At 38.1% G+C, this 16,993-nt stretch overlaps 1 protein-coding gene across 5 annotated transcripts in view; it reads right to left on the minus strand.

Moving 5' to 3' along the window:
• Window positions 1-16,993, minus strand: part of Dnc (phosphodiesterase dunce) — a 317,538-nt gene that overhangs the window by 233,686 nt on the left and 66,859 nt on the right. For 2 of the 5 annotated variants that reach the window (XM_077410130.1, XM_077410129.1), the window contains exons 2-3: window positions 10,756-14,482; window positions 3,037-3,261 (exon numbers count right to left, since the gene is read on the minus strand). The exons of the other annotated variants lie outside the window; for them this stretch is intronic. In XM_077410130.1, the coding sequence (XP_077266256.1) occupies window positions 3,037-3,119 (83 nt within the window). In that variant the 5' untranslated portion in view covers window positions 3,120-3,261; window positions 10,756-14,482. The remainder of the gene's footprint in view (window positions 1-3,036; window positions 3,262-10,755; window positions 14,483-16,993) is intronic. 5 annotated transcript variants of the gene reach the window in all.

Here is a 16,993-nt window from a genome sequence, read left to right on the forward strand (position 1 = left end):
ATTGAAGCCGTAGAATTGCCACTGATAACGGCGGATATAGTAAAGAAAGAAAATAATAAAGTCACGGAAATCGAGGACATAGGAAAAGAAGAAGATATTGAAGCCGTAACGTTGCCACCGATCACGGATCTAGCAAAAGAAGAAAAAATTGAAGCTGCGAGATTGCCACCGATAGAAGACATAATAAAAAAAGAAAAAATTGAAGCAGAAGAATTATTATCAGTTGCGGATGTAGTAGAAGAAAAGATTGAAATAATTCAGCCACCAACACCACCAATACCAACACCACCAACAATAAAAAGAGAAGTGGAAAAGAAGATCGAACCAGCAGAAGAATCTGTGCTCAAAGTAGAAATGAAAAAGAACAAAGACGAAGAAATAAAAGACGAAGTTACACTCCCGGAACAAGTTACATCATTTATTGAGTTACCCGAAAAAAAGAAAGAAGAAGAAATGCCTGTAGAAAGAAAGAAAATACTGACGGAAGTCCCGTCCAAGAGACCAACCGTCGAGGACAAAAAAGAAGTACCAGTAGAAGAGAAAAAGCCAGAAGTGGTCCAGATAGAATTAAAAATTCCAATTGCTGAGATAAAGTCGACCGAAATGGAAATACCAGCGATATCACTACTCGATCCGCAATTAGTGGCACAACCGTATCTAATTATAGCGAAGTTCAAAGAGAAAGAACGATTACAGATTATACCAGCAAAGCAACCCTGTACGGGATGTTATTTGGTTAGTAAACGTTATCCACTTTAATTGCCGTTCTCATTAACAGTTATTAATAATTGACAATTTCTCGACAAATATTGTAATTTTAATATTTTTTTGACGGACGGTATAATATAGCTTTCTGTATATTATATGTACGGAATGTCCTAAACCCCTAAGTTATTCGTAGTTTCCTATATATCTCGTTCTGGTATATACTAATTATAATAACGACGGACCATTCTGAAATGTATGACTATTTCACTTGCAGCAACCACTGATCGAGACCGCGAGGCCGTTCGACATTCCGCAAATTGATGTTCTTCAAACCAAAATCGTACAAACCGAAATCATACAAGCCGAAGTCGTACAAACTGAACTGATCCAAACTCAGGTCGTTCAAAACGAGGTCATGCAAACCGAAATCGTGCAAACTGAGGCCGTCGAAACCGAGGTTGTACAAATAACCACGCAGACAGTTTCGACCGCTGAACCGCCGCCCCGTACGTTGCCGATACGAATTATTAGTGAATATTTAAAACCAGTCGAGCTAAAAGCATCGAGGACTGAAATCGCCGGCGACCGTCCTGAAATAACCGGCCGAAAAATGCTCTGGCGCAAACGCTTAAAGGACCAATCGACCGTCACGACCGCCAGCACCGGATCACAGACGGATAAAACAAGCCACGTTAGCCACGACCGAGTTGTAAGAGATGAAAGAGAACGCGCGAGAGTGCCCACGGATGAACTTTTACGATCTATAAAGATCGCCGCCGGGCTAGTGCGACCGGACACAGAACGCGAGATTAGGACAATTAATTATGGTGGGAGGTCGGAGGAAATGAAGAGGGTGGCTTGTAACTGTTGCTTGTGCGGTATTAGAACTCCGACTCCCCCATCGACAGGACCTAGATTAGAAATTCAACCGCAGATTGATGTGAAAACTGCAACGCCTCCGGCGATGACTGCGTTCAAGCGTATGTTTATTCGCCCTAAAATCGATCACCCGATACCGCATGATAGATTGTGTCCCGATTGCATGGCGAAAATCCAGAGCAGGATGCCGCGCGAGAGGCATCACGTAGAGAAAATTATCAAGAAGATTTCTCGCGATCAGGAGAGCTGCGGTTGTGCGTCATTAACCGGTAAATCGTGTCGCGCGGTACCCCGGAAAAGAGCGATCGAGAAACGGGATCAGGCTTGTTTGGCTAAAATACCTAAGCGAAAGACTAATCCCGAACAAAAAAGGAAGAATGATATGCAATCGATTTTAGAGGACTCAGAAAAATTGACCGTAGACCCATTGTCCCCCAGTTGCATTTGCTTCAAATTAGAAAAGACTAGCGTAGGACCAATTAAAAAAGGAAATTGTTATTGTGCGGATTAAGCATCATTATTCTATTCAATCAGTCGTATAATAATATCTATATGTACTTTTTGTTCAGTTAAACACTTTAAATTGATATTGTGGCGTTCATTGCTAATGATTTCATTCATTTAATAATATGATATTAAAATAATAAGCTATGAAAAATATTCGCAATTAGAATGAGCAAGAAATTATTATAAAACATTATGACACTGACAAGATGATAAGGTAAAAACTTTGAAAAAGTGACTAGCAGCGGAATCATGAATAAAATGTGAAAAATGCATCGTAGAATTTAATCAGAGTCAGAATAGCGAATTCCCATATTAGATTTCTGGTTGAGACAACGCCAATAAAAAAAAGGGAGGATAAAAAAGATGAGGGAAGAGATCATATATTGTACGTAAAATTTTCGATAATACAATCTTTACAATGATATATACGCGAGTAATTCCATTATATGAACAAACGCTTTTCCTATACTGTTAATTCATTCGTTGCAACGCGTAGCGCAACGATAAAATCAAATATAGAATTCATATTCAAATGTTTTTGGCACGTGTACCGTGTGCATACGTATAATACATATTAAATATATCGTTTTGATTCAAAGTAGATAGTCAATTTGAATAAATAAATAAATAAATTTTAATCTATATATTTTAAATTCAAAAAGTACTTTCGTGCATTTCAACTATCGTCCAATGAACAAATAAACATGGTTTTATATGCGGAATCGAAATTCTTTTCGGTTGCCATACGCGTCTCTCAATGAGCAATTTCAATCGCGATGACAGAACGGCGCAGAGACGGGATATCTAAAGGACATCTTAAAAATTTAGTATGCCTTTCAGACATCTGCGCTACGTCTCCTATAAACATTCTTGCCGTCTGCAAGTATTGATCGGCGCTCCATTTGCGCCGCTCATCTCAATGGCTAAAATCGAGACACTCACCGAACGTTGGCCAAAGTGTGCCTGCGGGATCGCAGATTGTGGTACCCACGTAGCTCGCCGATGCTGCCCTGCTCGGCCTGCATCCTAGCCTGAGCCGTCGCGGCGGCAGTAGCGATCACGTGGTGTTGGTGCCCTCCGGGGGCTCCCGCCGTTGTGACGCTCCTACGGGAACGCCAACCCGACCTGCTGCCGCTCGGCGTTGGCGATTTTTTAGGTTGATACTGTCTGAAAATGGCGTTGGAAACGTACGTTGGCATACCAACGTGTTCACCGTGTCGTACGACGGAGGCAGACCGCGTGTATATACCGCGTCTCTAATTAAGAGTATCTTAAATTATCGCGTCTGTGCAGAATTGACCGAATCCCTGATAGACTTATTGTTTCATGACAATCTGTTGCTGCGTTAAAATGATCTCGCCTTTATATTGCCCTCTATTTTTTACTTATATACTCTCCTCTCTATCCTTTTTTCTATTTAGTCTTTTTCTTATTTTTTTCGCCTTGCTTCTCTGTTCACCCAAAAACTTCGACGTACTGAAGGATTCTCTTCGTCATAAAACTGCGAGAGAAATATCAAGTCTTGGCCAAAGATCTATCATTCAAATATAATGAGACAGAAATGTAACATCTCATTTAAAAAAAGAGATATATTACTGTAATATATGCTAGAATATATTATTTAAAGATTTTATCTCTTATATGAATATGTTCATGAACTACGTCGTAATATCTAAATTCATTATACCCGTATTACAGAATTATAATACAGTGACGGTAACGACCGACCTTTCCGCCGCACTCTCTCTCTCCCTCCTCTCCCTCTCTCACTCTCTCTAGACGATTTCTGAATTAATTACAACGACTAACTAGCTCGGGTCATCGTATCAAGCTGTGTAGCTAAAAGCCTGGATCAATATCGCGCGTTGTATAAATCCATGATTACAATTTATTCATTATCTATCCCATTTATATCAATAACAATAGAACAAAACAATAGAACGAAATAGGTTTCTCAGAACGTCAACGCTTTTAATCTGATCTCGATGATGAAACTCAGACACGATTGTCAAGCGTATATTATAATACTTAGCGTAACGTGACGTTTGTCATAACCACATCGCAAGATTTCTACTTCTCCGGCTCCGGTAACCGGATGTGCTAGGGAAATGGACCACGACAGGGATAGCTAACACTTCTGAACCCGAGAGACTGTATACGTGTTGCCGCGAGGATCTTTCGTTGCTCATTTTTCTTTTTATCCTTTTCTTTCTTATTTGCTCTTGTCGCTGTACGGTAACATAATGCGAAAATGGTTACGACGAAAGCGAGAAAGACGGTTTTGCATCAAAGCAGCGCATAGCAAAAGGTTTCTAGAGACGTGTAAGAAAACGCGATTACAATTGATTCGCACAAATGGATAAGTGCATTGCATTCCAATCATGATCCGTTAAAAAAAACGCGAAAGATAATCCGGCAAAAAATAATTCGAAAAAAATAACACAAAAACCTAATAAAAAATTAATGAGCTTGAGTTTAAATATTATTAGAAACAAAAGAGTGGCTTGTAAATACTGGTGTATCGTCTAATAAAATTTGATTGCAAAATAGATATCTATATATAAGCTACATAATCCATCAGTTCGCGAGATTTACTATAAATTAGGACAACCAAACAAAAAATAGATTTGACAAAGTTTCGGCGCGTATAATTTTATATTTACAATCAAAATTGCTTATAAAAAGAGATTAAATGAATAAACTCAACGTAAAAAGAAACATAATAATATAGAAACCCGCTTATACGTAAATACGTAAGGAAGCGCATTTGTTACATCATTTCTAAGCTCTCGTTACCGATTAACAAATAATAAACACGAAGGACACGGTGCAGAGATGGACGCATCGCGCTTGTCGACAATGCATAGATGTTATTGGGAATCATAATCGTAAATCAATATAGATTATTCTGCGTATTAATCAAATCGATCCCATTCGCTGCAGAGCTTTCCGAGCATTAGTATTCATACATTACTTCCGCAGTTCTCGTCTATGTACGCTTTGACGCGTAAAGGTTTACATACGTTCTACGTCAACAGATCCTGAATTATCGTTGGTGAACCAGCTCTATGGAGCATCCCGGTTACGTCAATACCGATGGTATATGTATACCGTATATGGTGCTTTTCGCCAGTGAGATAGAACTTAGCATTTTGATACGACTGCGACTGCATTCGTCAAAATGACACGTGCGAACATGTGTCCGCGAATTATTTCCGCGCCGACATAATCCGCAAATCCACAATCTGTTACAAATCACTATCACCGTTAGATGCCATTAGATTTATCATCGATCGACCGCGATTTTAACAGGACATAGAACATCAACAGGTTGCTTTGTGACACGGAATAAGTCGGCATTTCGATATCGCGGCGAACGGTCAATGCATATTGAAGCATGTGCACGAATTTCTGATCAATCGGACTGACTATATAACGTAACGTGAGCCAATCTCGCGAACGGAGATAGAGAGGGGAGAAGAGAGAGAGAGGGAGAAAAAGGGACGAAATCCCTGGTCGTCCTAAGATAATACCAGAACCCCGTGCCCCGAGACTGCATCGTAACATTACAATCATTACATAGCAAGATCTTTGCACATATGCACATATCTATCGGCACAATGCGGCTCGTATATACGCGCCTATAGACTGCTAATACGCGGAACTGAATTCTCGAATAACATCGAAGGAAATAGTCACTTTGTACTCCCGCTCCTCTTCGCCATATCCGCTTGATTTAGTCGCATCGCTAAAATTCCGTCTCGCCTCGAACTTCGAATCACATGTGCATACATGCAGTCGACGTAACAAAGATGCATAATGCACTCACAGCTTCGTTTCCATAAAGCGTTCTAATTATACGAGATTTGCCTTGGAATTAGCTTACCGGACGATCTATTTCGCGACGGACAGGATGCGATCATTATGGCGTTGTAATTCAGATCGCTCGCTCTCTGGCAACGTATCCCGTTCTACATTCTCAAGTCAAAGATAGAAAGTATCGCGAATTTAACGAAGTATAAAAGCTCTCGAGCAAAACTTAAAATAGCTCAGGTATATTATACTTAGTATACGCGAATCGATAAGACGTGTCTATAAATTATAGGTAATCCTGGAACGTTGCTTTATACATGCAATTTTGCAAAAAATCAGGACAATCGATATCAAACGGTACTCGTAGATACTCAGGTTTCACATGTGAAAACGATTAAACCGATTGTATTAAACCGATCAATGCACAAAAAAATTCACACCGATCCAGTTTTGCGATGAACAATAAGAGATTAAGTTTTGTTTTTAACATAACGATAATCCAAGTATCTCAATATCATAAAATAACAGCATTAACTAAAATATTTTTAACTATAAATTAGGAACAATCATTTAAAAGAATAATACATATATGCTAACCTAAATTTATCTGTTGTTAAATTCAAAATAAAAATCCGCTTGATTTAAACACGTATATGGATGAGTGTTGAAAGAAGAGAGGAATAATCGATTAACAGCTTGGGCGATTTTCAAATAGTTTCTGCCTCATTACATCCTTAATTAAAATCTTGTAAGTATTCCCTACATTAATTACGTCAGCCGTTTTAGCTTTCTCGAGACAAGTTAATTATTGGTTCGATCATGTTCTCCCCTCTAAGTAACCCGAGAAAGCTTGCCTACAGCTATGCCTCAAGTTCGTATTTCCGTCCCAGCCACTTCCATTTTCGCAATAATATAACATGTTAATTATCTTATAATTTTCTGCAGACCGCATATATATAAATAGCACTTTCGTATTATTAATATTATACATCTCTCGCGCCACAGTTATAAACGAAATGTTTCTTCAACTGTTCACACACGTGTCACTAGCAGGCATGTGCGTGCGTATCGATCATTTCACGTTTAAATTAGCTAATACGCTTGATAACGCGTCTGCACTTAGACGCTTAATAGTAACGGCCATTAGCGTAAAACCGATAGCCGTGCACATCATTAGAGTTAGACCGTTGAATTGAGAGGAAAACCACAATCAACGCTAAACAAACAATATTGGATTGACCATTTTCTGGATGATTATATACGTATATTAGATCTACGTATTAGTTCTTTCAGTCCGAAAGTATAAGAGCAGTCTTTAATTTTTAGCTCACATGACACCATAGACATTTGTAACGCAACTCTTAAACTTGAAAAATAATAAATTTTTCTTACATAATAAATATTTTTACTTCAATATATATATATATATATATATAATAAAATAAAAGATTTGATAACGGATTATGTAACTGTTATGAATAATTTAATAGTTACTTGAAATGCTTGAAATTAAAGCCTTGAAAGTTTACTTATTAGACGTATCATTAGGCACATAATAATTTTTCTTAATAAATTTTAGACATCAAGCCAACAGACGTGACACACATGATTAACATATTAACATAATACTTTCTTTCCTCGCTAATGTCATACGTTTCGCATTTATTAAACACATATTTAACTAGCGGCAATTCTCTCGCGCAGTCATGTTTTATGTAATTATCGGAGCGAATATCCACAAGTTCTCGATCTATATAACGGTAGGCTTTAAAGCGTATCCGATACGTGTTCCTGTTAACCCACAGCCTGCATCTCCCTAATTCCATTTGGTCGGCAATGTCCACTCGGGGAAATTTCGGGCACGTTCTCGATGTTTCCTGCGGCTCATTGGATAGTCATGACGCAGATATCACCCCATCAGTGATATGAAACTATTGACCACTTTTCACGCAAGGAGCATACTCTCACGATATTCTTCTTACTATTCGTTATTCCTCATTTGAATTTTTTATGTTTCCCGAATAGAAAAAATAAAAATCTAATTTTTATTAAAATAGCATTCAAAATTAACCTCTTGAAAATCTTATTAACTTATACATACTTAAAGCAATTGTCTCGGTATCAAAATTTGCCCTTGTTATTTGCAAAGTCTGACTTTTTTCATTTCTACTTTGTGATGTCGAAAAATATATACATCTAATACGTATATCTGATAACAATACATCACTCCGAACTAATGGTTCTGAAGGAAGGTTTTGAATAAAACATATACAAACAAACGTAACAATACTGTTATAATATGATATCTGTATAATAAAACGCATATATGTATATATATATATTCTCATAACATAGCAAAAAGAAATGGCTCTAGTATTTTTTCTTTTTCTTTTTCGCGTCAGAGATATCTCTTTCCCTTGTTAACGACGTATCTGGTATTAAATCACGACTATAAACCGGGTGAACTACACGTGCAATGCTTATTTTAATGCGCCATATTCAAACAGCGTCCAAAGGTTTGCGGTACAGCTCACAATATCCAAAGAGCGAATCGACGGGCCATAATGAAACCCAGTATGTCAAACGTGCTTATCCAAGTGCTTTGCTCTTCATACTCGTCATATTGAATCCTACATTAACGCAATATATTAATTTGCACATTTATCAATTATCATTAGCTCTTAATATAGATCACTTCGATAAATAAGAGAGAGTCATTGCGTATTCGAATTAAAGTGTTCCTCTTACGCTTCGTATGTTCCCTTCTAATTTATTGCTAAATCTTCTCTAAATGCAAAAATACAGTATTTTCTCTTATCTTTGATTCGTTAAATATATTTTGTTTAAAAAAAGAAAATTAAGAAGCTGTATCTCACATGATATTTTTCGCGAATTCCTCCACGTTGGTGGAACATTGGAGAATGGAGTTTAATCTAATTTGAAATGTTGTCACCATTGTTCCAATTCTCACAGCTCTTATTGTTAGAATTTAAAAGTAGCACGCTCTGATTTCTTTTATATTCTTTTCCGATTTATTTGAACACATTTGATCCATATATGTATGTCATAAATGTATTTGTATACGCGCAATCATAAGGGTTAAAAAATAAATTTATTGTTAAAAAGCCCTCAGAAAAACAAACTCGAGAAGGACTGAGGGCAGAGATAAAAAAGAAATAGTCCGAAAAGTGAATCTAGATCTCGATGCAGTAGTCCACGGGCAATTATGGTCAAGAACGCAGAGCAACCAATGTGAATTACTTGTAACATTTAATCCGATATAAGACATGAATAGCGGGCAGATTAGATCTCCCCATTCTTGAGATTGCCTTCCGTCGCGTAGCCAATCGAAGGTCTTTCCGTGCCATTCTCTACGAGCACAATAACCACGCGAGTGCCATTGAGCCGAGTGCATCAATCGGTATATGAAGGCGCGCTCCATATTTCAGTATTAGCAAAAAAAAAACCGATAATCAAAGATCGTTAATACAATATTCGATATACATTTTCCTAATTTTGTCTAAGAAAAAAAAATATCTGAGTGAAAGAAACTGATATATAACAAATTAGCACTAGTATTCTAAAAAAATTATCTTTTGTTACGTTATAGAAAATTGTTCCAAAACTTGGGATAGATTCATCTCAGTTATTTATATTTGCTACCAGTTATTTGTATTTGTCTGCCTGCACTGTCGCGTCACACAATTGCTTGCGTGACATATTAATAACTTTCCTCTTTCCTCGAGACGAACGATCTCAAAGGCTGAAACTAAATGTAACTTTTGCAACCGTAATGCACAGTTAAATTGGGTGAACAACAAAGTCAGGCGAGTAAACGCAATTCGACGTCGACGTCGATATGTGACAAACGTAAGTTTGATTGTATATGTGTACATATGACGCTACAAACATAACGCGTAACATTGAGAAATGTGTCAGTCCAAGACAATGAAACTGTAAAGCAAATATGTATGGATCAGGCAAGAAAGTTTGTCCATCAAATCCCGCAGCAACAAACGTCTGAATCTATAGACATACGTTTCAAAGTGTAATTGTATAATGTAAAAATTGAAAAGTTCCACATATAGATAATGTATAGCTTAACGCTATTGTAAATGGATAAAAATAAAATTTTCCGTTGGTATTGCCTGGCTTATAAATGCGGAAACAAAATCCACGGTGCGGGATTATGTATTTCTCCACACTGGAGAAATACATTACGTCGAGTGCGTAAAATGCTTTATTATTAATACGTAACATAACGATAATAATGTATGAATTACACGCATATATACACGCAAGCTGCCGTCAGTTAATTGCGATCATGGAGAGAAGGGTCATTAATTAATCGTGAAATTTAACGCATTCTATCGATATACCTATAGCAAAATATTTAATTAAATCGGCAATTAGCTACTTAAAGCGTTGTTTACACTACACGACACGATACGTTCGCATGGATATAATAATCGAACGCATTTAATAGAGATAACAAATGAGTAACATATGAATGCGATTGTTTTAACTGACAACTATTCATAACGAGCTCCATACGACGAACTATCTAATCATGTTTGAGTGCTACTAGATTATTACTCAACTGTAATCTTTGCTAAATGCGTCTGTTAAGTTTGAGTGATACTAGTAGGGCTCTGTTAAATAAATTCAAATGCTACAATCTTAATGCGACGTAATAGTCGATCCCGTGATATATCGTATATGTAAAACGTGCGACGTTAAACATTTCGCAAAAATTTAAGAATCAAGACGAAACAATAATAAACTCAATTTCGAAACGCTTAGCGCAAACTAGATCGAGAAGCCCGCGAAACTAGATTAATGACTGACCGTTCTCGTACGTGACGACCCTCCTCATCGTCTTCCTCCTCGATGTCGTGCAGCCGCGGGCTAAGCCGATGCTGAGTACTACCCTCTCTGCCGTAATCTTCCTCCTCGCTTATTCTTAGCTCGCACTCCTCCTTCTCCTCGTCGTCGAGATCGTCGTCGAGGTCTTCGTCGAGATCACCAAGCGGCGCACGTTCCTTAAACTGAGCCACACAAATACGTTTCGGTAGTTGATAATGATATTGTCTTTCCTGCTGCAGAACTTTCTGTTGCTGATGCTCGTGCTGCTGCTGTTGGGGCTGCTGATACTGCTGATGCTTCAGCAAAGAACTCTTTTTGGCCTCGGGGGTGGCCCCCGAGACATTAACACCACCCCCACCCCCGCCGCCGCCGGCGCACGGCAGGCAGCAAGACCACGCGCCCCCCACCTCGGCACCCTAGCGCACTCAATGTCAAAACATCCAGGGGGGCCAGCTGCAGCCAGAGTGTTCCGTTCCAAGTCCCAGCAGAGGCAGCGTCCGCCGCGATGCTGATCGACGTGCTCGCTGGGGATTAGCGGTCCCCAGATTCGAGCGAATGAGTTGTCGCTTGAGTGTCGAGTGTCGCGATATATATATCGACGATACTCGAGGCTATTTTCTTTGTTAACTCTTCAAATCGCTTTTCGAAACGATGAAATACGGTTTCGACATGAGCGCAGACATGAGTGCCCTTCGCTCCGATAAAGACCGACGGGATATCGCCGCCTCCCGGCGTTTTCTAGCACAACTCTGTCGCCTGAAGTGCTCTAGAAGTCTTAACATTCATATAAATGAGCGACGAGCGGTCGTATCGCGGAATTCAAACTGTTGATTTGCCTCCGCTCCTTTGCCTCGTGCTTACACTCCTTTACGTAACGTCTCGCGAGCTGCATGATTTTTTTATTTCTTCAAGGCTTCGTCTGACATACTGTGCAAATTTCACACATTTCTTTTTTCTCTCAAGTCACTCTTGTAAGCTATGTAAATTTCCTACGGCAATAATTTAAATAAATTAAATATGCTGAAAAGATTGTCCCCTTTTGCAAGGCTTTCGTTTTTTATTATAAATAGATTAACGATGTATCTCATCTCAGTGAGTAGAAATTACCTTTGCCGGCTTTACTTATATAACTGAGATATGTTTCGTAAGACTGCAATGTTTGAATAACTGGCTTCCAAAACTCTAAATATATTTCTTTTTCCTAGATTATCTCTGTGAAAAATAACAAAAATAAGGAAGCGTGTGTTTCTCTCTCGCTGGGTTTCTCGCTATCATTGTATAATCTTTCGAGAATTTCAACATTAAAAATGTATTCAACATTAGCTTTTTCTTCTTTTAATTACTTTTATTTCATGCAATAAAACGTTTTAATTCGTCGGAAAATTGTCTCTCACATCTGAATATGCTCACACGACGAACATCAAACAATGGATCAACTGAATATCGAGCAGCCAGTGAAATTTCCATCGTGACACATTTAGCATAGTACCACATTAAATTAATGATTCGTATTCAAGCCACGCTCGCCATCATTCTTAGGTCGTCTTGATACATAGAATTGCCTCTTAAATACCACGATAAATTCCCCGTCACACTTTGTTATCTCGGAAAACTCAGGAGACGAAGCCTCAAAAATCGTCCATCATTACTTTCGAAATCCCAACACCTTCTTTTTAAAACACTCGATTTCTTATTCTTTATACGAAATCTACAATGCATTATTAACAAATCGATTACGGGCAAACCGTGTCTTCGGATATTGAAGTATCGCAACCTTTCGCTTTTGAACGAATACTGGGGTTTCCTAAATCATGTCTTTACTCTCGACATTTATCCTTTCGCAGAGTCTATTATTATACAACATCGTCTCGTAGCAGTAACATATACAAATGAAATGATTAGCGGAGCAAGTTATCCTTTGTCTCAAGGCTTCCTTTGATCGCCTTTCTCCCTGTCCTCTTGCCCACATAATTACATCTGCCCCTGCAGCTTTTCCATCTGTCCTTAAATAAAAGCAAAATCCTCAACATCGCCCAAAGTGAGATAACTCAGATAACCACCGGCAATTTCCTTATTCCAGGAAATATTTAATGAAAAATACCTCTTTTCAAATCTTTGCGTTTACTACGCAAATCAAAAAACATCATCATTCTCTTGACATTTTCGATTTACGCTCCTGTGACCTGTCCTCGAATCCTGTCAGTATTATCGCGTCTTACAAAGATTCCGTTTATTAGCCACGAGAACTCTGTTATCTCCTTTAGTCGACACTTGCGCTGAGTCGTCCGGAATACCGTAAAACATTATTAAGGCGCTCTATGCGCTATTTTCCCAGCGTAAGAAGTTCAAAGTGAACTTGCCATTCTCCGACTTGCACTAGCGTTTCCACGTCCATCTTGTTTCCCCGTTCTCGCCACATTCGCGCACTTCCATCCGACTATTCACGACCCGAAGTAACCAGCTATTATAAGGTAAAGTGAACATGTGGGATTTCACCGTCGTCGTTTGTCGTCGACAAACTCGCTCGTCGCTCTTAATTTATTTCATGTTCGCCAGGACACTCGGGGGGGGGGGGGAGAGGTGGGATACACGGTTTGGGAAACTTTAAGACAACAAACCGCGACTAAGCTAGATATATCTATGCATCCATTTGCGCCTTCTTGTTTGCAGTACAGTTCACCGTCGATGGTGCTTTCCATTTGCTCGGGATGCCTTATCGTCCAGCCGCTTGTTTTCAAGAATTACAGAATCTACATATTATTACATGTTGAATCTATTGTGCTATTATCGATTGCTGCAGTGATTGTTGCAGTGTAGTATAAAACTATGTTATCCACGATTCCACATACCAACGCTTCGTTTTTCCATATTTTTATTTCAGCTTCTTGCTTCTCTCGTCACAGTTTTCTCATATATATCAAATAGATGTTATCATGTTGTAGAAAATAGCGCTGAGATGGTAAGAGTCGAGGTCAGTTAGAACAAACTTTAATTAATTCTTATTTCCGTACAATAAACATTTGATTATAAAATTAACTATAACAGTTTATTTAAGATATGTCACATCTACCCCGAATTCCTCGCTACTACATTTCGCTTCCAGTTAAACGGTGAATTTCAATCACCCCTGTTAAACCACTTTTATCCACAATGACAGTGACCGATATTACGCGAAATTAACATTGCGAAAGATCGTAGCAGTTTCAGTCTATAATCAGAGGATACGCGCAATTTTTTACGACACGCAACCGTCGGTTCGAACGCACTTCTACGCACGGATTTCCCATCTTGGCACGATGCTCGAGTTATAAATCTAAATTATGCGAAAGAATCGCTCGCGAACGAATTCTATTATTGTCGTTTCTAGCGTTTAGTCGTGCATTACGATCGGCCGACATGAAGGAGCTTTTAATTTGACCTCTCGTTCAAATAACTCATTACTCAACCCTCGATTACACGCACTCACTCGTGGATTTACACTGACACTAAAATACCGTTCCGTTTTTTAAAAAAATATCTCTTTACTCTATAAATGGAGTTCATGTGAATGCGTTTGACGTATCGCGTAATTTCCAGTAATGATGGATGAGGCTCTTGATGACGATGACGATACAGAATCCAGATCAGAACACGAAATTGATTGTCGATCGTTGAAAAGGTTGCGCTCGGGTAAGTCTCGTAGAATTATTAGAGATATTGGACCGACGTTCTGTAAAATTTCGTGTATGATTCACGACGTGCTCGGAAAAAAAGCTTTTGTTTTATAACCAGCAGTAACAGTTATTTCAATGTTAACCGAGGAGAGAGATACATGCAAAAGCAAGAAATTATACGTTTTGTATAATAATATCGACATACGCACAATGCCACATATTGATAATGATCGTGTTGAGATGTTAATTTTTCCGTTTACTGTTACGTATGTGTATCATTTAAATAAAGTGATTAAATATTGGAACATTACAATCTTACTTTGCGTTCCTTCATTGCGCTAGTCTATCTTAAGATAGCCCGCCGCGCGCAATCAGAGAAGCAAATCGTTATAATTAAGAGGCTGTATCGCGCGCGTGCACTTAATCTCAATAATGGTACTTTAGCGAGGGTTTTCTTCGGCGCAGGAAGCACTAGGTCGTAAATTAAATGCAAAGGTTAAGGCTGCAAGACTCCGAAGGCTATGCAAAACGAAAAGACAAGCACGCAACGCATAACCCGATCGCGTTTCTCGGATAGAGGCAAATCTACGGTTCGATACGAGGCACGGCGAGTAACACGTTCGATTTCGCTAATAAATCAATGAACGACAAGCGCGTATTTATGACGACGTTATTTTTAGTCGCTGGTCATACGGTATTTATGTTCTATAATAACGGTTGCGACACGATAAGAAGAGTCACGAGATTATTTCGACGCAGCCAATGGCGGCTTCGTGCAATTTTTGTTTCAACACGTTCATCATGTGCGACATAAAATCTAATATCCTTCGTAATCTCTCATTTATTCCTCATATTGCACACATATGCTTTCGTTAGCGATTAATTTATTGAGTTTGGACTTTCGGCATGAAACAAGCATTAAAAAAGCGTCAAAGAATAATATCATTCTGTGATTTATACTGAACTTTATCTCACACGCATAAGCTAAATAGACGAGATCGATCACTACAGACAATGCATTTTAATGTCGTTGCACATTTTCCCTCTGCTATAAATCCTCTATAGGTTACACTTTAGCGTAATGGGTTTTGTAGAACGATTGTAGAAAGATTAGTATCGAACAGGAGAGGTTCAAATGGAATACGTTGCATATACATGGTGGACACGACGAATGAAAAACACTAGTAATTTAAGGGTCAGTAATTATAACCACGCGGAATATCCCAGAAACTGTAACTGCCAACTACTAGCAACATAATTCGATGCTTAATCAGTGAATCGAACATAGTCACATATTGATATTGCGGGATATAAACAAAAGTTTATAGGTATGTACCTTATAATAAATTAATGTCATCCATTTTGCGTTGTTAAAGCGAAAATATTATCACTGAGATATTCGATAAAGTCTTTCATTAAACATCGACTACTATTGAATTGCAGAAAAATTCTATACTAATAATGAATATGTATTAGATAAGTCAGTAATGTAATTTCAAAACAAACAGAAAACGAGAAAAAAAATTGTAAAATTTACGAGAGAAATTTTTCTTTCGTAACAACCAATAACGTCGATAATGAAAATTTAACCGTAAAATCCTGGGGATAAAAGCGTCTTCAGAGATTGTAAATTACACTTCTCTCTTGAGATTTATATCGCTACACCATGCAGCTACATCGAGCGACGGTAATATGGAAATAGCTGACCCCGACTAAACTGGTAAACTACTCGTCTAAAGTACAAAATAATTAATAATCAGTGGTGCAAACGAAAGTTGCAGAACAATCGCAATTTCAACGAGTGACCTTGATTGAAATCGTTAATTGGCTTCGGGCTTCATTGTATTAATTTAATCTAAACCACGAGCCTGCGAAACATTCCTTGCACTCGATTAAATTAAAGTGAATTATAAAGACCTCACTTTTTACTTATCCTAATTGGATTCAAATTATTAATATATGTATATTGCCATTAATATAAATAAAACGATCACAAAAATATGTAATCACAAAGAGTGATAGAAATAATTCGTCTTTCTTTACTTCTCTTTCTGCCATTATAATTTTCCCTAATATCACAATTCATTGAGAAAGTTTTAGGGCGTTCGGAATTCGAGACAGTTTCCTACCGGCATTTCTGAGCAAAAAAAAAATAAACAAATTTGGACGACTACTGTAATCAAGCACAGCGGGATCACCGCTGCCGCCGAGGGATTTGAATTTTCCTGCAATCTACCAGAATTTTTGCCAAACCATTAAGTAAGTCACAAAATTGCTTGGAAACCAGACAAACTTAAAACTGGAAATTAAAATTGCTGGAATGTTACAAATTCGTTACGTTTCATGAATAATGTTACAAAATTTGTTGTCTTTCACGAAAGATACACTGATAAATATTTTCCCGTATATCGACACATGATATTCGTTGCAATAGATATTTTAAAAACATATTTAATCGCATTATATGCAATATGTGTGTTACATCTACAACAAACATTATTACGTTTTACTGACATAAATTCGGATGTGAACCTACATAAATTACGACGGAATACGAAATTTTATCA

Source organism: Temnothorax americanus, unplaced genomic scaffold (assembly GCF_048541705.1).
Source record: "Temnothorax americanus isolate GAGA-0224 unplaced genomic scaffold, ASM4854170v1 Scaffold28, whole genome shotgun sequence".
Taxonomy (NCBI): domain Eukaryota; kingdom Metazoa; phylum Arthropoda; class Insecta; order Hymenoptera; family Formicidae; genus Temnothorax; species Temnothorax americanus.